Source organism: Nelumbo nucifera, chromosome 8, assembly GCF_055504915.1.
Source record: "Nelumbo nucifera cultivar China Antique chromosome 8, China Antique-T2T, whole genome shotgun sequence".
NCBI lineage: Eukaryota > Viridiplantae > Streptophyta > Magnoliopsida > Proteales > Nelumbonaceae > Nelumbo > Nelumbo nucifera.
The window spans coordinates 11,827,697-11,850,547 of NC_142656.1; the positions used below are offsets into that span (position 1 = coordinate 11,827,697).

Here is a 22,851-nt window from a genome sequence, read left to right on the forward strand (position 1 = left end):
TCTTTCTTTCTTTCTTTTTTTCCCTTTCTTTTCCTTTTCTTAAGACAATAGAACAACCCCAATACGAACTTGTGTCAGTGTCAGTGGCACACAACAGGCCTCCCTCCCACATAACCCACCAGTATGCACCCGTAACCAGAGATCCAAAGTTGAAAGGAAACGAATATCTTTGTTTGATTCCAAGATGTATTGTATTATTTTGGCCAATTGCACTATCATTGGCAAAATACTTAACCGGATTGAGGGGATAAACAGAACAAAAAGAAAAAATACTGTACAAAGAAAGATCAGCAACCAAAATTCTACACACCCTTTTTTTCCCTCCGGGAGCATTAATACGCTCCCCATTTAATATAAAATACCTATTAACCTCCCAAAAAAGTGGAGAAACCGCTTGGCAACTGTGCACCAAAACTGCCTCGATAATGACCTCTCTTCACTGCAAACAGCCGCCGTGTCAAAAGTTCACTTGGAATCCATCACAAATGACGAGCAACGGCCCCCAAGTTAAACCCCCCGTGCTCATGATAAAGCAAAACTCAGCGCTACTCAAGCAAAAACAGCACCAAGGTCCCCTATTAAGAGACTTTGGAAACCAGATTGACCGCCATTGCCTGAGATGTCTTGCTGAAGCCTGAGATCATACATATCCACAGGTCATTTGAGATTCATTTGTAAAGTCTACCCATCATCAGCAGGTTCCTTCTCAGACGATGCTTTTATCGCCTCAGCAGTCATAAGAGCAACGACAGCCTTGTGAATTGCAAGATCTGCCCTGTAAAGCAATCGCTGAGCTTTTTCTCTCTTGAGTTTGGCCATGTTGAATGCATGCTGAGCTGCACCTGATGCATCCCGCAACCTGAACTCGTCAAGATCACAAGGACCCAGCTGTTCAACTCTGCGCCTCTGGGACACTTCTGAGTGGTATTGCTTCCGAGTAGTCCACTCAGGTAGACCCATATTCCACCGGTATGCCTCATTTCTCTTCTCTGTCATCTTTTGACTGTATGCCTTAACCATCATTTGTGAATCACTTGGCAATAGAAACGCCCCTGCCTTCTTTGACTTGTTTTTGTGAAGTTTTAAGTGGTGATTCCTCTCAGAACCATCACTGCTCATTGACAGATAACCCGTGCTAATAGCATCTCGGGGTGATAGTGCCCTTGTTGATGTCTGGATCCAAGGGGAAGCATCCTCGTGGCTCTGACCAGTAATGACACACCTGTCCTCTCCAAGGGAAAACCCATTTAATCTTCTCCCTGGTAATAACACATTATCAGAGATTAAGCTTACACAAGAATTTTCAAAAAGCTTTTGAGAAACAAAATAGTGGTAACTAAAATGAGGGCACATTGAGGATTAAACTTACCTAAACCATGCAAACCATCATGATCTCTGGAGAAAGCATTATTATGCCCACCACCGGCTGCAAACTTCCTTTGAGACCTTTGTTTTGAACCCTTGTTAGGCACTTCCAAACCCCGTGGTCGCATACAGAAAGCAAACATAGGTGGCTTCTCAATTATCAGAGCCTTATCCTTCCCTCCATTAGGAAAGTTGTGAATTTTATTTATTGCCAACTCCCACTCTTTAACTTGTTGCTGATACCTCTCCCACAAAGGAGGCTAAATCAAGCAAAAGGATAGAAACAGAGAGTCATTAAACAATTATATGTTGAAAAAATAATAAGTTACACAATGACAAATGACACAAGAGAAACAAAGGTAACACATCAAAGACATGCATACAAACACCATGAGCTTGATAAAAGTTACTACCAAAATTCAAACTGCAATAAACAAATTTAGAATATAGCCTTCAAAACATGTTATAACAATTAAAAAAAAGCATTCGACTCAATAAAATTATGTTGTGAAAGGGAAGTTATTCTTTAATGATGTGGAATATATAGTGCCTTCAAAATTTAAATAAGTTTACCCTCAGGTGGGTATACTACTTTTGTCAAACCAACCACAACTAAATATAAGTCGCCAGAAAGTGCAAGTTGGAACATGAAGCTTTAAATAGGCAGCACAAGTGCACAACCACATGGTTCATTTTGGCCCTGGATATGCTTGTCAGAAGATCGGACCGTCTTGTCCACTCCCTCCCCTGATAAATGTTATTATCCCCCATTACACAGGATATGTCTGCATGAAGTGACTACTCTCAAAAATGAACTATTCTCACAACTTTTTAATAATAAATAATAAATAGAAAAAAGTGAAAAAAGAAAGAATTCAAACTACTCCCAATCTCCAATTCCTACATTTGTCAGCCCAAGATTTTACTACTGCACCAAGCAATTGTCCCTTTAACACAAGTTTCTTTTATTTATTATGAAAAACGTATATCCGGCCCAACTTAACTGAAAAACATATTTGGATGAGAATAGCCCTTTATTTCCCTTTTATCACTAACAGATATTGGATGCATTCTATTGGTATACCATGAACTTTAATTATCAAAAAAAAAAAAGTGTATATATATATATTGCACAAACAGTATCCTGGATGTCACATATAGAAATTATCTTTTTCAATAAAATATACTGTTAATGATCAAAGAAAACCATAATGCATGCTGGTGCATCATGGATGACAAACAAAAAATACTTTCTTCTCCATAAACCTGTCCTTTTTGCATTAAGTCTTGATTAACCATTTTTTATCAACAGCAAATTTCATTGATACAAATAAAATGGTTCAACACTCTCCCCAAATGACTTGCAGTATGACATAAACCACAAAGGTCCTAGCATATAGTACTTAAAATCCCATTAGTATAATGCAGTTAAACATTTGCACCTTGCCCAGGCTTTTTTTATAGTAAAAATAAAATTTCATTAAAAAGGAAAATAGTTACATTCTATCCAGGTGTAGGCAACACCCACATGCCAAGAATTCTGGCCAAAAAGCTCAATTACAATCAAACAAAACAATCCAGATTACACATTTGAATCCCCAACGTTTCCCCAAGCTTGTCCCCAAAGTCTTTTTTTAAGAGTAATAATAAAAATGTTTATTAAAAAAAAAAAAAAAAGATTACAACAAGAGGTGGCAAGATGGCACCTCAAAACCAACAACTACAACAACCAAAAAAAGACCACTATAGAGTATTGACTGATACAGAACTGAAACTCCAGCACACGCCAAAAAATTCCCCACAACTGTCCTACTGATCTTTTCAAATCAGGTAACAGAATAATCCAATACTTGGCTAAATTCTGGTACTAGAAACCAGCCTACAACAGTTTCTCTGACTGCTGCCGCCTGCCACTATCCTCTCCAAATTCTAAGCTTTGGCTCCAAAAATTCTTCTAATTCTTTCCTTCCATATATTACAACATCTTGCAAACAGAATGCAACTCCAAACCAGCCCTGCTTTCTTGCTTCTACTATACTTCTTTCATCTCTCAAGCCCCTAAAATTCGAAGATACCGACTTCAGCTTCCAAGTCAGATTCCAACTCCCCCTCCCCCTCTACATTTTCTGCAACCTCCCTTACTCTTCATCAACTATTCCTTCTTCCCTCCCTTCTCCTTCCTCCCACACTTCACTCCCCCTCCCCAATAATTTTCTTTTTAGTATGTTCTTCCGTTCTGCTTCTCTCAAAATGTTCTATTGCCTTCCTCACTACCCTTTCTCCTTGTAGAAAAAATAAATTCAGAACTTTCCCAACCTCCACCTGTCAATCAACCAGCTAGTCAATACTCACCCTTCCTTGCTCAGTATTGTCTTCCCCAATATCCTTCTCAATTTCAACCCTCATTCTCTCCTCTTCTCCCTCCTTTGTAACCTCTCTGCTCTCCCTATGGTCCTCAGTTTCTAACCTTTCAACCCCAACCCCTAAACCTAAACCTCCTTACCCCACCATCCTTTTTCTCTGTTATAGACCTTATGTTGGTCCTCCCCTGATTTTTTTCTTTACATGCTGCTTCCCCTTTCGTCCATTGCTTCAAACCATCTTCCCTATTATCTTCCTCACAGGAATTTCCTAGCCCAAAGAAGTGGAAGATACAAACCAACCTCATTGTTCAGTTGAGCTATGATTTCCAATGATTTCGCTCCAATCAACATTTCGTAACTTTCATTTATTGCCCATCCCCCATTCCCAGAATCTCCACCATCCCCTTCAACTTCCCCCTGTAATCCTTTTCCTTCCTCACCTGTGGAGTTACTCAACCGGACTCCAGCTCCCAGAGCTCTCTAGCTTGAAGAAGTCGCTTGATTGATTTCTTTGCTTCAATCACCCCTCGAAGTCAGCTCTTCTACAACTCGATGCCTTCAGGTCGCTGCAACTCATCCTTTTTGATCTGAACAAGGTGGGAATTCCTTTGTCTTCCTTCTGAAACTTCTACTTTCCTCCCGTTCTCATACCTCGTAACCACCCATACCCAGTCGTTTCTGGGTTCAAGCTCTCTTGCCCAGGCATTTCCCTGTCTAACTTGTTCATGTTAGCCCTCATCCCTGCTAAGGTATCTACTAAGCTATTAGCAAGAGCTAGTAATCCATCTGAATGAGCATTTCACATTTGAAGATAAAGCCACTACGTTTGTTAGCAAGTACCTTAATATACTTGAGAATTTGATTGGATTCGGAGCCATCTCACCAGTCACCACTATCTGACAATCACCTTCGAGTCTTCAACCACAAGTCCATTCCATACTTTGCCATGGATTAACTTTAGCCCTTGCAAAAGAGCTACAGCTCAGCTCTCACTTAATTGCCCGTTCCTGCTGGTCCTGAACAACTCATTAATATACTCCCATCATGGCCTCTTACAAACCCTCCCACACAGGACCTGATTGACCTAGGCTTCCACCTAAATCTAGTTCAAAGTTTCCAATTGCAGGTGCAGTCCAGGATACCTGCCAGCTTCTTAAGATCACAGCATTTTTTTGTGGTCTTCATGCAGTGAATACCCTTAATCACTGAAAGATCAACAATACTGTCTGCTTCTTGGGCTTTATTTTCAAATATTTTAGCATTTATCTCACACCATAACCCCCATTAAACTGCAGCCTTTGCACAATACCAAAACAAATTACAACATAACACCACATCCTTGCTGTGAAATGGCATTCACAGTTTCACTCTCATCGTTCTTCAGGTAAATGACACAGACATGAGAAAAGAGGCACAGATTAGTCTTATTAACCACTTTGTTTTCAACATTCCTAATTTTCACTGAAAACTATACTTGATCCTAACATTTATAAACCTCAGGATTTAAACAATAGCTTTCAGGCTATTGTTTTGGTCCATGTTATTATGCATTTTAGGCAATATGTTGTTCTGAATGAAATCAACACTGTTGATTATCAAAAAAAAATCACAAAAAAGATAAGGAAACGTTGTTGTGCTGCTGAGAACATTCACTAGATGAAAAGCTGTCATACTGCTGGTCGTGTATATCTCTTATTAGAGACAAGATCAAAACCCACTGAGTGGGCATGCAACAAGAAATTAAGGTCAAAGTTCCATGAGGGAATATGAGATCATAACACTAAAAGCAAATAGTGATGAACATTAGAGGTATAGATCAAATGTTTTACCTGAAATTGCCGGATCAGAGGCATTCCTTTCTTCTGCCTCTTTTGCTTCCAATGTTCATGTATGGATTTAATTACATCAACGGGCCCTACTCCAACCATCAGCTCCTCAATTTCATCGGATGAAAAGCTATCACGCTGCTGAGCATATGCAACTTTCTCAAACATATCCATCGTCCTTTCAAACATATCATCAGAAATCTGTGGCAGATTACACACATCAATATCAGAAGAATTTTGATGTTTTGAAATCCACTCATCATCATCACTTTCAATGTCATATAAAACATGTGAAGGATTCATAGCCATCTCAACTTCAGTCTCAACCTGCCGAAAATACTTTAAACTGCGAATAAATGGTGCCTCTACTGCATTATCATCACTCTCCTCAATCAAGCGAACCCCAGGAATAGGAATGTTCTTAACAGTAGCAGCCCGAATATTCCGATTGAAACACTCTTCATGCAACTCCCTGAAAATGGCCCACTGGCTCCTGTCCGGAAATTCCAAGATCCAATCCTTCCCTCCCTTCCACATCATAGCATGAGTATAGCGATTTGTTGTCCCAGGCTGCAGAAACTGGTGTGCCTTATATGAATACCTTGTAGCCCCAGAAATTTTGACCAGAATTCTCCAGTCCTTATGGTCAACAAACTCTAACACAACCTGTGCACCACTCTCTCTCCATCCTCTGTCCCCTGCAGTAATCAAAACATTTGCATCACAATACAACACTTCTGGGTGTCTCTGTGGACTTCTAGACCCAACAGACATTCTCTTCTCATTGTCAGTCCTAATCCTTTTATAAGGACGTCCTTTCCGTTGATGACTTCTAGGCTTTGAGCCAAACTCCTGACCTCCAAATGGCAATAAATATGAGACCTGAGTCCGTGGTTTCCTAGAACCATTCCCAAATCCACTCAGAGCAAAATCTGCCTTTCCATCAGGCCACACTTTTGATCTGTAGCCAAGGGATGAAGAACCAAAGCTATGTCTGTTCCGATGCCATACACTACGCGGTGCAGTAGGATTTGGGCTCCGAATGCCAAAGTCATTCATGGTCCATGGTGAATCAATAGAAGACTGCTGATTGTTCTGTGTTTCCCTATCAAAATGCTGGTTTTCAACTTGGCCAAGAGGCGGACTCTGAACATTAACACCATCCAAAGAGAAGCACCGACTTTCAGAGTTATCTGGAGAAGATCGATGCTCAGAAAGTGAAGGCCATGACTTTTCACTACATTGTTCTGATCCTGCATAATGAGACAAATTCTGTTGCAGTCCATCAATGCCATCAATCCTGTTCTTCCCTGAATCTTTGGGATCTACAGAAGTTCTAGTTACATTAAGCTCACCATTTAGATATTTCTTAGAGGTCTTTATCCAATCACCATCACTGCCTATGGAGAGAGCATCAGTCTCTACCTTCATTTTGGAACAAGACAACCATCTAGACCCAGCAGCAGTCTTCAAAGTACTCCTATTATTTTTAACGGCCACTTCTGAGATTTCAGTAGGTATAACCTCGATAGGAATGCTTTCATCGCACATTGGTCTGCCACAATCTGGACCCTCCAGTAAGGACATTGAGTTCTGGTTCTGGAAACTCAAAGAGGCAACATTATTTTCCACAAGCATCTTGAGATGCAGGCTGAGAAAGAAAGTGGGTGCAGCAGCAAAAGAAAGTACAAAGGAAGGAAGTCTCCAGTGATTCTCATCAGAATTTGAATCTTGACATCTTAAGTCAATGGAAGCCAATTCTTTGGAGACACCAATTTGCATAATACCCTGCCTAGATCTTTTCCTCGAACTCTGGTTGGTAGGAAAAACAGTATCAAGTTAATCCCATATGATAACAAGTGCTCAACAAGAGCAAACAGGTGACAATGTCAAAATATTTATATAATATTTTGGGTAAATTACTTAAACCTCAACTGTATTTCCTGACAAATACTTTAACCATCCCTGCACTTTAACCTCTACAAATTCCTCCCTTGACATTTCGGAGAAATTATACGAACAGACCCCTTCCATAGTTTAATATTAAGAATCTAACCAAAAAGGATGATTTCATGCTTTTAAGCACTTCAAATTTCCCATATTGCCCATGAATGACAATATTGGAGTGTCTATTGACCAAAATACCCCTTCCATTATTTTGACATTAAGAGTATTTTGTTTTTTGAAATTGGTCAGCAAACACTGTATTATTATCATTCATGAGAAAATTGGGAAGTTTAAAGTGTTTAAAAGCATGAGATCATCATTTTCAGTTAGGTTCTTAACACTAGCGGCAAACTAACAGGAGGTCTATTTGTGTAATTTCTCCAAAATGTCAATGGAGGAATTTGGAGAGGTCAAATTACAGGAGAAGTTAAAGCACTTGTCAGAAAGCACAGGGGGGGTTAAGTAATTTACCCTAATATTTTATTACCATGGATTAGATAAGTAGATGGAATAGCATAATGACAAAGATGATGAGTGCAAAACGAAGCAGAGAGAAACCATTTAAATTGAAAAAGGGGGAAAAGGAAAGAAATTACCTCATGAGAAATGAGCTCCCCGCAAGTGGGAGGAACTCGCAACTGAGCACTGCCATTCTGAAGAAGCTTAATATTATCATATGTGCATTCAGCAAGAGGAAGCTGCATACTAACCAAAGAGTATTTCTTCAGTCTAGAATCCAGGTACAACCACTTTGAATTTTTTACCTCCAAGAAGTTGTAGACAACAAACACAAATTGCCTTTCAAGTTCCTGAAAGCCAGAAAGCTTAAACCTAATTGATGTCACTGGCAACTGCAAATGTACAAGCTCTCCATACTCAGACTGGCAAAAAGCAGTCAGGACCAAACATATAAAAGCCACTGCCTGCGTCAAGCAGCCTTCGAATGATATAAACCTCAACCCAGCAACATTATCAACAAAAAGCATCTCCAAATAAACCTTTGGCCAAGGGGTCGTTACTGTACCACAGTGAAGCAGCAACACAGTACGGTACAGCCAAAATTTCTCAGCTTCAAATGAAAGAATGTGGCTCCATCGGGGCAGGAAGCTTAACATCAGTTTAACTTGTTTCAATTTCTCAAGAAGTATAGTCATCCTTAACAACCCAAGGTTCTCACCATCCCACAATATGCTATCACAATTTAAGGATTTCCAATCTTTCAGGCAAGAGCCTTCGAGAGTAACATCACACTCTTCCAGTGCTCCTACCCTGTCAACAACCAAAGCAAGAGAAGTAACAGAACCAGATAAACTTCTGTGTCCAGAAGCCTCTTCAGATGTACAACCCATTGCCTGCCCTCTCTTGCGAAACCGCTTCCTGAAATAAACAAATGGAAGCCTTTTCTGATCAGAGCATGTGATGCTCGTCACAGGCTTCTCAGCCATTTCTCCATGAAATGAACAATCTTGCAACACAGAATTACAAAATATTTCATTATTATCCGTTCTAGAGGGGCCTGCAGCGAAACACCTTTGTGGGGGACTGACTGGATTATCAACAACAGGCAGCATTTGGTCCTTAGATGGGCAGGATTTTTTCTGCCTCTTCACAACACCAAGTGGGGAAGATTTTATGCGACGAGTTGATCGAGCCAACCATGAAATGATGGGCTCTGAATCCATATAGGTGCCTATACAATTGCTATCTTCCTCATTCACATCTTCCACATCTACATGTTTACCTCCCTGCACTGATTTTTCTGGACCAGACTTACCAGGAACTTCACTGGGGAGTAACAAGAGTTTGAATCTCTCATTTTGGAGGTCAATCCATTCTTCATCACGGTCATCATATTTAACATGATGCAGCTTCCTCTCTGGATCATAATTATTAACAACACCAAAATACCAACTCTTGTCCAATGGCCAAAAGACTTTGATCCTTCGGTTTAGAAACCAGTATGCATCCAAGTCCCCAGAAAATATCTCATAAAAGTGGCGTCTCTTCCTCACAATACCCTTCTCTTTGTGTTGTTTTCTGGGACGCAACACTCTGCCTGCAGCATCAACAGATGTGGAGTCAGACCCAACTGAATTATTTGCCCCCCGACTCAAGAAATCCTGATGAACTGAAGGCAGCAACGAAAACCCATTCATAGACTGTGATGCAGAAGAAGCCTTACTGTTTCCAGTAAACCTGGTACAGCTTGGGTCAAACCGAGAAGACAACATTCTTGCAGCATTCTGCTCAAGGTTCTCCTCATCATCTTCTTGCAAATCCTCACAAATCTTGTCAGAGTTATCAACCAATGGCTCCAAATCATCTACACAGCTTTGTTTCTGTGATGCTAATTCCCACCTCTTTCTTTGATTCTTTTGAACACTTTTTGGGGATGGACTGCCATTGGATCTAATAGCATTCACGCCCTCTAGCTTCACATGCCTAGCTGAATTAGCTCTACTGGAGCTATTCTCATCAAAACCATCAGAAACCTTTTTCTGTTTTCCTTCAGAAGAAGGTATAGGGTTGACAGAATCACCATTTAACTCAAGTATCTTTGTATCATAGCTGACTTTATCACTTGATGCAGCCACCTGTTCCAAGGCATGATTGTTTTGGAATTTCTTACGCCTCAAAAAACCTCGGCGTCGTTTCGGGATACTCTCATCCAAACTGTGTGAAACGTTGTTGAAACCACTCAATTTGTGCAAATCCTCATCCGCCAAAAGTTGGACATCTTTATTCTTTGCTTGATTCTTTTGGTCTAAACATAGATACTTTGATTTTGAATCTGAATTGCTCGAATCCAGGGATCCCAAATTCAAACCATTGTCATGTACTGAATCTAAACTATTTCTGCTCTTCTTATTAACGGGTTCGAAACTACTGAGAAGCACCTCTTTCCGACTCTTCCTTTTCTTCTTACCCTGCCCAACACCTACCTCTTTTTCGACGGACTCCTGTTTTTTACTCTTTAGCTCCCCACCTTCGGCCCCTTCTTTGCTAACAGAAACCCCAGACTTATCAACGTAGAGACTTCGAAGATCCAAAGATCTAGATTTCTTAGAAGTTTCAGAGACATGAGAGTTGTCTACGCTATTTTCCATCTACGGAACCTCGAACCACATAAGAAGAACCAAAACCCCCAAATTTTCATCTTCCATCAAACAAGTTTCTCTAATCCAAACCCTAGTTTCAGATCTGACACCAAAATCCCAAAACAAAAATCAATAAAACTCCGAAATTAACGCCCCAAAAACACATGCAAATCTATGAAATCCATCTCCTATCGAGATCCGAACCCTTCGTGCAAGTAAAATGAATCAATCACCAGAAACGGGCAAAAAACAACATACCTGGATCAAAATCGTCTGAGAACAAACATTTATACGCTCCGATCGGAAAATTGCTGAGGGAAAACATCGATCTCCCGCTTCAAATACGTCCTTTTTCGCATGCAAAACCCCCAATTTGTCGATCTTTTCAGGAATTCCAGTTTTTACCATCGGAAATGAAAGAATTAGGGTTTCTTCCGTTTCACAAGACTTAGGGTTTAGAACGAAAAAACACAAAATTAAAAGAAATAAAAATATAATCTTCATTATACTGTAACTTCGATTAATCAGAACCATCCGATCTAAGATCAACCCTCCATATTTTCCTGCCACGACGGAAACCCTAACAGCATTTAAAAGACATCGACAATTTCGGGGTAAACAAGGAAGAGCTGGACGGCGGAGATCACTCTGATCAATTACATCGATGGATGAGATTTGGTGGAACATTGAAAGATATAGGCAAGTTATGTGATACAGCAGGAGAATATAATTTGGCAAGGCTTTTCAACTTTTTCCTTTTTTCGCTAAGTTACAAAAATGACCCTGGTATTTGGTAAGGTTTCTGAAATACGATTCGCCTTTTGAAAAAGTAACGTAAGCGCTGAGACGCGCCACTTGGAGGTAAAACTGTAAATAAGGTCGCCCGTCAAATACAAAATGTAAAATAATTAAAAAGTAGGGGTCCTTTTCATCATTACATACGTGTAAGAGGGGTGCACCAGAAATTCCCTCGAAGCTTTAAAAACAGCTGCCTGATTTACTTAATTTTACGTTAAGCCCCTTACATAAATCACTTACCCACAAAGTCACATTTAGGCTCCGTTTGGAAAAATTCTTGCTTTTGACAACAAAATGAATCAAAAAGTGATTTGAAGGCTTAAAGGAAAAAGTAGGGAAATGAAGGGAAAGATCAGAAAATCTATACAAGGTTTGTAAAGGTTTTCCTAATTTTTACTTTCAAACCAAACACAGCCTAAGGGTTCCACGATGATAGCAGAAAGATATGATACTGAAAAAACTTTTAACCAATCAGTTAGTATTTTCGGGCTCGGGATTAATTGGTCAAAGCCCTTCCAATAATCATGTCTTTCCAGCATCATACATTTTCTCATTATCTAGAGCCAAAAAAATAAAAAATCAAACCCAAACACTTTAATCAATCAATATCTCGACTGGTTGTGAATGAATTGATTGATTATCAATCTGTTGGGTACCATATCTTTTCAATATCAGAGGTAGACTGGTTAGTTTACTACATAAGGATACAAGTGTTATATAAAGTTGTGAGCTTGCTGGTGTGGATATATCATAGTGAAGAGGGAATTTAGGTCCACACATGATATAGGTTTTCTTTAGTACACCACCTTTGTTTCTTTTTTGAGATATGATAGAAATTCAAAGCTTGCAATAAGCTTGTAATATTGATCTTGATTTTGAGAATCTATTTATTCTAAGTGAGGGGAAAATGAAAAAGGCCAAGACTGGTTGTGTTGGTCTGAAAACTGATTTTCTCCATTTCTATGGGGGTTGTAATCTATTTCTTATAATTCCATGTGTAAGTGACATCTCAAAGCTTCAATCTATGTGGCTAGGGCAATACTTTGGTGCAATCCCATTAGGGTTCCAAAGATGTAGCCCTGGATGCAATATTGAGGTATTATTTTGGTTGAATAATTCACCCTTTTTCATAACATTTTCGATTATTAATATGCTATAGTTCAAAATGAAATTAAGGCTCCGTTTGGGAAGAGTGCAAATACAAATATTCACAGTTCATGAAAATAACAGCATTTGTATTTATATTTAACATATTTCTATTTATACTATTCCCAAACCTATCCTAAAATATTCTTCCTAGGAGGATAATGCAATGGATAAATCCTTCCATTGTATAAAGAGAGAAGAACAAATGGCCAGAATGGTATCCGGCTTGTTATTACCATGTTTTAACAAGGATCAATGGGTAAAATGGGTCTTGATCCCTAACAGAAATGTATAATTTAAGGCAATAAGAGATATGTATTTAACCTTTTTCTTCACCCATAGCTCCCAACCCTAAGTGCGAGTAGGATTCTTTACTACAACCAGTCATAGAGCTTACCAACTTACCATTTGGCACCTTGCTAGAAAATTCCTCGAACCCTTTCCCTCAACTTTATATTTTTCTCTTATTTCCCATCAAACGAAAAATAGGTTAAAAATAGAATGATGCCACCTCCCAAACTAGATGTCAACAACCATATACCATGGTTGAGACCATTATAATTGGTGTAGTCATTGCTTGCACGGAGATTAGGGGTGGATTCAAGCTGAGTCGAGCCGAATATTTGGCTATTCGAGCTCGACTCACTGAAATTGTGTTAGGCCCGAGCTCGACTACAAGTCAAGTTTTTTTTTCTAAAAAATAAAAAGTATACATATAAAAATATTTGTTATCTTACATATAAAAAATTAAGAATTATAAAAAGCATTTATTAGCATACATATAAATAATGTTTTTATTTTACATACAAAAAAATAAGAATTATAAAAGTTGATTACCATTATACATACAAAATAAAAATATTATATATAAAATTTTTATAATTATATAATAAAAAATATTTATTATATATACGTATGTATGTATGTATGTATGTATGTATGTATGTATGTATGTATGTATGTATGTATGTATGTATGTATGTATGTATGTATGTATGTATGTATGTATGTAATAAAATTTTTATAATTATTTATTTATTATACTAGGCTCACAAGCCTCACGAGTTGAGCTTCACTGGGCTCAAGCTTGGCTCGACTAGCAAACGAGCCTATATATCAAGCTCGAGCTCAGCTCGAAGCTTGATTTAAACTAAGCCAAGTCGAGCTCAAATAGATCATGAGAAGCTCGGCTCGTGGCCACCCCCTAATGGAGACCATAGTTTTCTTTGTTCACATGGCAATGTGGCCAATACCATGGCTCGTGATTAGGTGAATCAAGGAGCTCCCCTTCATGACATACCCTATTTTCTGGCATAATGACTGATAATGTGGCCAACAACATAATTTGTATACCTCACTCCGTATTGTGGTGCAAACAACAATTTTTTCTTAGGTTGTGTTTGGTTGTAGTGCAAATATTTGCACTAGTACACATGCATGGGAGTACAAATGTAAAAAAATGCAAATTCTTGCCTAATTTTGTTTTGGATTTTACTTTATTCTGCTTCATTATTCAATTTGCTTAATTTGTACTGCAATCAAACAAAATAATCTAAAATTTGAAACAAAAATAGGTCAGAATTTACACTCAAATAATTTGTACTGCAGGTTTGCATCAGTGCAAATTTATTTGCATTGCAACCAAACACAGCCTTAGGGTTCAGTTTGTTTGCAACGCAAATTTAATTTGCATTAGTTAAAATGCATGGGAGTGAAAATAGGAAGAAGTAAATTATGATTTACCTTTGCTTCACATTTGACTGTCTTATTTGTTTATAAGAAGCAAAATAGAAAGTAAAATGATGCAATCCCCACCTTATACAAGAGAGAATGGTTGTAGGAGGGTCATTTGTTTCATAGGTAGGAAGCAAGGTGTTGTGGTTCCCACTCTATATGAGAGAGAATTAAGGAGTGAGGTGGTGCAAATTTTAATTTGCTGATATGCAAATTTTACACCGCCAATGAGTGCAATTAAATGAGACAAAAAAAGTATTCATTTCAGATATGAGTGAAAATCAAAAGTACTAATAAACGGATGCAAGACTAAAACCAATACAAAATTTGTATTCCGTTCAGATTTGCACTGGAAAAAAAAAAAAAAAAAACAACACGTTATAAGCAACATTAAACAACTCTACATTGATTATTAATATTAGCATATAAACCCACTATTTAACCAGTCCTAATCACCTGCCAACAAAATACATTCCAACCCTTTACCAACATAGTCTTAGGCCGCACATCTCATACATGCAAGGTCCCACTTTTATGATGGGTCCTAGTGAGATGTGCTGTGTTAGATCAATCAAGGTGGTAAAAGTTAACACAATAAAACGCATGTCATACATGCGGTACATCCATACATATCTGAATAAAAATACGATACCCAAATATTTTAAAATTGCTGTCATTCCATGAAATTAGCAAACCGAGCTGTCCCCTCGTTTTTTTGTATGATAGTTGAGGTAAGATTTGATATATTTTTCAATTCCATGCATGGAATGTTAAATAGTCCCATGATTGTTTTAAAAAAATGCTTTATATATATAAAAGATGTTATATCTAGGTGTCAAGTACCATTTATTGGTTTCATAGGGATCCTGTGGATATGGGCTGAGACCTGCCATGTATAAAATGTGCGGTATCGAGACTCATCCTCCTTCTCTTATCAATTTCATGTATCATAAAATGGGAAATCTATGGAAAGACATGGTAGAAGAAGAGTTTTGACTAATAAAAACTTTCACTTGTGAATTTTGATAAATTCCACCTGATTAGTTAATAAATTTATAGTTGAATCCTTTGTAAATATAAGGATTTTGACTCACCAATATAGGTTTCACTTAAATGATCTTTCCCAGTGGCAGGTTCGGATTAGGCTTTTATTGAATTTTGAATGTGACTCGACCCAAAGGCCCAAACCCGAAGCAATGTAAAATGTTAACTCAGATCAAACCTATTCCCAAGTATAAAACCATATACTTTTTAACCATCTGATATGTGAATTATCATTAGAACTGTATTATTAATTCATCGATTCATTGTTACATAGAATTTAATATAATTGGGACCATTGAATTGTTTTTATATTTTGTGTGAGCAATGTTGATTAGAGACCTATCTGATGGAGAATCTTAACCACTTCTTGTTTGTTTTTTGTGGAACATAATTAACATAAATATGATCTATTTGAAATTTAAAAATATGTGTTTTTTTTTCTATTTAATTTAGATATTGGCTTTTGATGATTGGCAGTTTGTGTTGTCAGCTCTTTTCATATGACATGTTAGTTCTTACATACAGTCATGCCTCCAACACTGTTACTACTAAAATGAAATTCATATGGATTAATGTATCTATTTTTTTTTTAATAATGGACTAAACAACCGGAGCTAACCCTCCTCTAAACACTTAGATCCCCCAAATTAACTTGGGTGAGAATTTAGATCTGCTGATTACAACACATTATTGGCCACGTTTAATTAGCCGCACATCTGGAATATCGGTATATAAAGTTCAAGAAATGCTCCCAATGTGTAGTTGGATGAACATGGGTAACAATGTGTTGTGGTCAGCAGATCCAAACTCTTTGGAGAAAGGCAGGACTCCATCCTGAGTATAATCACCTTGGGGTCTCCTTGGATAGGAGAGGCTAAGGTCATCCACCAACAAGAGATCTTACCAATTGATGTAGTGCAATCCGGTTGTTCCCAGCTGGAGGTGATCTGGTTTCCAATAGACAACAGACTCAGTTGATCTGCAAAAAGCGAATCAGAGAACCCGGGGTTGCTTACCCGGCGAGATCGCTCCGATGCTTAAGTTAGTACTTGGTTGCAAACTAATAATAGCTTAGAATGCAAGAGGGCTAGAGAGCAGAGATTATGCGTACCTTTCACCCCCGGAGGGTGGAGCCTTTATATAGTGGAGCCTTCGCAGATTTTGCGGAGCGGTTCCGAGATCCTCGTTACGATGATGTCCGTTTCCGTGTTAATTGGGGATAACGCTGCCAACTGATAAGATTCATCACTTCCGCCCGAATCGGATGGGGGAGATAATGCTAGCTGTTACGAGGCGTGATCCCGTAAGGCGTGGAATCTAGTGGTGAGATCTTCGGGGTTGCCATGCAGTGGTCGGTCGATATTACTCGAGCTAGTGCCCTTTGGATCCGACATAGTACGAATGCCGAAGTGCCTCGGGACCGATGTGGTCCTGATGCGATCGTGCCCCGAGGTGAACTTGCCCCGAGGTGGTTTGGTTATCCGATCTCGATCCATTGTAGGCTTGGTGTGTCAGACTGGGCCGTCACCCTGCTAGTTAGGTCGTGTCCACGTGTCCCCCTATGACTAGGTCGGGCCAAATCACCCTACATCACCAATCAATCGTTTTTATTTATTTATTTACTAAATCCCTCAATGGGGGCCGTAATTCTTTATTTCTTTTATAAGAAGTAGCACAACATCACACTAATAGTAATCCTCCTTGAAAGTTAGTGGTAATTATAATAGGATTCGAATCCACATCTCCGGTAGAACAAATAAGCTAACGAACCAACTGATCTATCCCTCAATTGGCTTACCAACCAGTTGGTTGGCACCTTGAAGATGTATTTCAATTGGGTTGCAAGGGAGTACTGATGTAATCGGGGTCAAAGCAGGTGTGCACTCTTCATGAGTCTAGATCACCTGCCAACAAAATACCTTACAACACCCTAACAACATCATCTGACATTGCACATCTCATGCATGGGTGGGTTTCACTTTTATGGTGGCCCAATTTTATAGTGAGATATATGGTGCAAGATAAATTTGGTTGGGTATTAGAAAGTGTTTTGTTGGAGGAGATCCCAACTCACTCTTAATTGTGGCAATGGATCAAGTCATTTGGTACGTGTCATCAATGTTGGGAGGAGGATTATAAGAGCTTTGGATGTGATAGCTATAATATGCTGGTCATATTCAACACTATAGCTTTACAGGAGATCTCCTTAAAGCAAAATTTTGAGGGAGAATGACTATTCAGCCCAGGGTCAGAATTTTTAGGCCCAAAGTATTGTTGTGGTAGGTATCAGTTCATAATTGATGCCAATTTATAGGCGAATGTGAGTATTTGACATTTTGAATGTTTATAGATCTGCAATGGAATTCAGAAATATGCTTTGGGCCTGTCCGTACTTTTCCGGAATTTTTTATGAACACTCTGAAAACAGGATGTGGTGTTTCCAATGTGCAATGCTATTCACTCAAAGGAGTCAAAGTTATTGATTTAGGAGATCCGGGTTCAACTACACATTGGAAACATCTTTCATGAATGACAAATATTCCTGATGTGCGGCTGTAGGGTGTTGTGCACAAGCTTGAATCTCATACCCAGAAGAACTCTACCCACACCTACCCACGCCTCATTAGTCATTGCAGTTGTATATTCAGAAATCTGCCATGTTTGAAAGTTATCATATGAGTAGGCGTGGGTAGGATTATTGTGGGCAGGAGATCTCAATTCGTTGTGCACAGCTCTTTGCATTATAAGGCTACCTTGATTGATGAGATGTTCCCAATATACAACTGTTAGTAGGCGTGGGTAGGATTATTGTGGGCAAGATATTTCAATTCGTTGTGCACAGCTCTTTGCATTATAAGGCTACCTTGATTCGCCGGAAACCGGGTAGTTGATTTAAGATGAAAACTGGGTAGTTGATTGGCAGGTGCAGCAATAACGGCCGGTCCTATTTCGCGAACGGGTCCATAATCTGCACAATTACTTTTTTAGCCATATCTTAGAGCATTATTACCGTTAGTTTTCTGGTGGACAAAAATGGCAAAATAAAGAAAAGCTCGAACAAGTGAAATCCTCTTCTGTTGATATCTCTTTCTCTGCAGGCTGCACGGAAAAACAAATGCGTACTCTACTGTCTCACTCTCGGCTACTCCACGCATCTTCTTCTCTTTGGTCTTCAATTCTTGTCTCCAGTAGAAATTCCACCTCGAGAATTATCAGTTTCCGTCATCTGAGTCTCTTCAAAAGTTTCGAAGCATCTCCTTCTAGACGAACTTTTGCGATCATGGCTGGAAGTGAGGATTTCGTGAAGGGAAATGTCTTTCCCAATGGAGTGGCAGTTATCACCCTCGACCGCCCCAAAGCACTCAATGCCATGAACCTAGGTGCTCATTTTTACTTTGTTTTTCTTCTGAATTCATTAATTGACTCATTGAGTCATCGTAGATGTAATTAAATTTGCACATTGAGGTGTTTTAAGAGATGGATTGGGACTTAGAATGTTTAGTTTGCATTGTTTTAATGCGAGACGATAAACATTAAGTAATTTTCAATTTTAAGCTAATATTTTTCTTTATTATGAAATTTGATGGTTAAGTGCTCTGGAGGAAAATGTTGTATTGTGGTTCGTTCTGGGAGTTCAGAGATGTACATTGGCGTTCTTTCTGTCTTCAGGTCCCACTTGGATGGTATCCGTAATTATTTAAACAAATTGGGTGGAATACCATATTCTGCCATGGGATTCGCTGCTCTCTTTTGATGGAGTAGCTACTAGCTACTACCACTAGGATTTTGGTGTAACTATGCTCCTAGATGTTTTCTTGCAATGGGGTTATAATTATATTAACTTGTAACTGATATCTAATGCAGATATGGATATCAAATATAAAAATTATCTCGATGAATGGGAAGCAGATCCTAGAGTCAAGTGTGTTCTGGTAGAGAGCAGTTCACCTCGTGCCTTCTCAGCAGGTAACCCCCCCCCCCCCAAGTAAAGATAGAATTGCAACAAAGAAAAAACAATTCTTAATACCTCTTATAGATGTGTCATTCAGTTTTAGAAGATTCATATTATTTCGTATTTTTGGGTGCTGGGTAAGGTCTGAGGGTAACCATTCATGGAAAATGCAGTAATGGATATTAAGGGGGTTATTTCTGAAATCCAAAAGGATAAAACCACATCTCTTGTGCAAAAGGTTTTCTTACAAAGCATGTCTTGCATTTGAAATTCTTGTTTCATGGTTATATAATTGACTGTGGTTGTTATGAGGTGTCCATTGCATGATTTCTTACTGGATTATGGTTGCTCACTTGTTCTTAATAAGTGACATGTTGAATTCTTGCCAATTTGATAACCCATACATTAGTTTGATCTGCAGGTGGCGATGTGAAGCAGATCACTATGAGACGTAAAAAATCAGATATGATTGAGGTGTCGTGTCTTTTCACACTATATTCACAATTGACATGCCCAGCACCATCTGGTCGTTAATAAAAAATTTGGAGAAATACTGAACAATAGCCTTTTATAACTCATTATATTTGATTTATTAATTAGTAATGGTTATTGACTTATTGTTAGTAGGGGAAGGAAGTGCAGGGGAATCATAGTGGATTTCCCAGAGATGAGTGTGTTTGAAAATAGCAATCTAGTAGAGGATTTATCAATGAATTCTTAGTTACCAGTTACTTTTGAGAGCATATGTTCCTCTTGGCAAAGTAAGAAGACCTGGCTGGTTGTCTTCTTTACAATTTTAGACTCTATCAAATAATATTAATTTCCCAATGGTTGGTTTCACAGGTCCATAGTTAAATCGTGACATGTTATAATTTCAATAGTCAACAGCACCAGCATGCTTAATCCTGATTTACAATTTGATGACTCATATTGTAGAACTGTTAGCAATCTAGAATCTAGGCAAAAGTGAATAGTAAAAGAATTGCATTTTCTGTATTTAACATCAGCCCAATGTTTTAAAATGATGAAAGGTGAGGTGAAGCATTAAAGTGTTTCACTTGTCTAAAACATGAAGTGTAAGCCTCATGATCATGCCAATGAATTAATAATTGTGTTAGATGTATTAGTTCTTATTTTATTTTTTATTTTTTTATGTTGTACTGGGACATTTTCTGTTTTAGTGGATCAAGTAGCTAGTCTATATGTGTGTGTGTGCACGTGTACATGTGTATGTGTGTGGGCCATTTTCTGTTTTAGCTCTTATTTTTTTTTTTTTTTATGTTCTACTGGACCGTTTTCTATTTTAGTGGATCAAGTAGCTAGTCTATGTGTGTGCATGCGCGTGCATGTGTACACATGTACATATCATTCTCCAAACTTTTTTGCCTTAAGGTGATCGAGTTTCTTCTTTCCCCGCTTTGAGAGGCATCTTGAGGCTCATATGTTTGTCCCTCGATAAAATTGAGATAATTATAGGTAATTTTCCTAGTTGAATTGAGGCTCTTGGAAGGAATCATAATTGCAGTAGGACTCGTGTTCTGAGGTGATTTTAGAATGAGTGCAAGAAGGTTTCCTGGTTGGATTGAAACTCTCAGAAAAGTTTTTTTTAGGACTTCTCTGGAGTGTCCTAGTGTTATTGGACCTCTTAGAGAACACTCAAGTGATTTTTTTTAATAGTGTGCTTTTAAAAGAGTTTTAAAGCTTATTATTATATGGTAAATAATGTCGTTTGAAAAATGAATTTGGGATTTTTTTTTCCAAGTATTCCAATGGTATAAAGATCCTTGGATAAATCTAATGGATGGTGACTGTGTTAGATAGTGATTTCTAAGTGGTTTCTTAGTGTATGACACTGTTGTATGAAATGATTTAGTTGTTATTAAATTTTGCATGAAAGGGTTGTTTGTCAAATTTCTATTACTTAGGTCTGTAATTTCAGATGTGTTGTTAGGCCTCTTTGCAATTATAGAAAGCCTTTATTATCCTGACCATGTATTAAAAAGCGGAATAAAGATTTCAATCCAAGAGTAGAGGGATAATATGTTGTTATGCCACTTTTAAGAAAGAAAAAATGTCTCTTAATTGGATCCTTCACCTCTTGAATGTTTTTGAGGCTTTATATATGATATTTTAGTCTCCTCAAAACAAGAATTAGGGCTGTTAAGAAGTGCAAATGTCAAGCTCTAAGGAGGGACCAATAAGCAATTGTTTTGGGACTTGGGAGTTGAAGCTGAAAACCGCAAGGATTTGACCTCCATAAGAGAGCAAAAATTGTTTTTTTCTAACTTTCTTATAAACCTCTCTTATGGAGGTCAAATCCTTGCGGTTTTCAGCTTCAACTGGTATGTTGAAATTTTCTAGCTAGGGCTGGAGTTGAAAATTTTCAATTGGAATGGGGCTGTCCAGGACCGGGTGGTATCTTGTAATGTTGTAGTTTTGTTTTCTCCTTGTAATCTTGCTGTCTGGCTTTGTTTTGTGGAAGCCCTTTTACTGTATCCTTGCCCTCTATTCTGTTAGCAGGGTTTTCAGAAGAGGGCTTCTAAAAGGGTGGTCTGTTGGTGTACACCAGAAGTCGAGAAGCTTCAAGTTAAATTTTGATGGGCGTTGCCTTGGAAATCCAGGAAGTTCAGGTTTTGGAGTGTTGTCAGGGACCATAATAGAAACATTCTACTCAGTTTCTCTGGGCCAGTGGGCTAATGGTAACTCCTTACGGGCTGAGCTGAAAGCTCTATTACAGGGATTAGAGTTGTTGAAGCTAAAAGACTTAAAAAATGTGGAGGCGGAAGGTGACTGTTGAATTCTTTTTTGATAGTAGAAGAAACAGGACATGATCCTATGGAAGTTTAGGCCTTTGGAAAAGACAGGCACAACTCTTGGGTTCCTTATTGAATGCCTCATTCAATTGGGTGCCTAGGAGTGCTAATGCATTGGCTGATTCTCTAGCTAGGGCTGGAGTTGAAAATTTTCAATTGGAATGGGGCTGTCCAGGACCAGGTGGTATCTTGTAATGTTGTAGTTTTGTTTTCTCCTTGTAATCTTGCTGTCTGGTTTTGTTTTGTGGAAGCCCTTTCTTATAAACCTCTCTTATGGAGGTCAAATCTTTTTGTCTGGTTTTTTTCTAACCGCAAGGATTTGATCTCCAATTTTCTAACTTTCTTATAAACCTCTCAACTATTGTTTCCCAGAAGGATTCATTCCCTAGGGTTAACCCCTAAAGGAAAGCCAAGATCACCGACCATTTCCCAATTGCACAACCCAAAACTGTAGCACACTCCTTAGTAGACGTTCAGGACTGCTATCAGTCTTGAACCCTAATGGATTTCAGGTTCGGAAATAGAAGAAGAGGTATAGAGAAGAGAGGAGAAAGAGAAGAGAGAGCAGTAGAACACAAGAGTTGAAAGGAGGAGCGGATTCTTAATGTTTTGCCGCCGCCACTTTATTTAGTATTTATAGGTTATGCTCATTACATGGAAAGGACAGATCTGCCCTTAGTATTTACATAACAAATAGAACAAATTAAAACTGAAATAACCAACTGACCACCAGCTAACCCTAGGATGACTAGAACACCTTCTACC

The 22,851-nt window shown here is 38.5% G+C and overlaps 2 protein-coding genes across 4 annotated transcripts in view; one reads left to right on the forward strand and one right to left on the reverse strand.

Moving 5' to 3' along the window:
• Window positions 1–149: 149 nt before the first annotated feature.
• Window positions 150–11,023, reverse strand: LOC104592272 (uncharacterized). The gene is made up of 5 exons (XM_010251546.3): window positions 10,858–11,023; window positions 8,098–10,702; window positions 5,558–7,366; window positions 1,370–1,625; window positions 150–1,259 (listed from the first exon to the last, which is right to left on the reverse strand). Exons 2-5 carry the CDS (start codon window positions 10,606–10,608, stop codon window positions 682–684), a joined length of 5,154 nt encoding a protein of 1,717 aa, XP_010249848.1. The 5' UTR covers window positions 10,609–10,702; window positions 10,858–11,023; the 3' UTR covers window positions 150–681.
• Window positions 11,024–18,365: 7,342 nt separating this feature from the next.
• Window positions 18,366–22,851, forward strand: part of LOC104592273 (3-hydroxyisobutyryl-CoA hydrolase-like protein 3, mitochondrial) — a 47,783-nt gene continuing 43,297 nt past the window's right edge. For 2 of the 3 annotated variants that reach the window (XR_016079606.1, XM_010251548.3), the window contains exons 1-3: window positions 18,366–18,701; window positions 19,186–19,287; window positions 19,695–19,747. Coding sequence is in view for 2 of the 3 variants with exons in the window: in XM_010251548.3 (XP_010249850.1) it covers window positions 18,437–18,701; window positions 19,186–19,287; window positions 19,695–19,747 (420 nt within the window). In the remaining variant the exon portion in view is untranslated. The remainder of the gene's footprint in view (window positions 18,702–19,185; window positions 19,288–19,694; window positions 19,748–22,851) is intronic. The other variant, XM_010251547.2, reaches the window with a different exon arrangement.

What these genes read in the sequence shown, in the direction of transcription:
- LOC104592272 (XM_010251546.3), bottom strand. Translation starts at nt 10,608, where the DNA reads ATGGAAAATAGCGTAGACAACTCTCATGTCTCTGAAACTTCTAAGAAA. An exon ending in GGGAGCTCATTTCTCATGAG is followed by an intron (nt 7,367 to 8,097) that starts GTAATTTCTTTC and finishes CCTACCAACCAG; the next exon opens with AGTTCGAGGAAAAGATCTAG. An exon ending in CTCTGATCCGGCAATTTCAG is followed by an intron (nt 1,626 to 5,557) that starts GTAAAACATTTG and finishes TGCTTGATTTAG; the next exon opens with CCTCCTTTGTGGGAGAGGTA.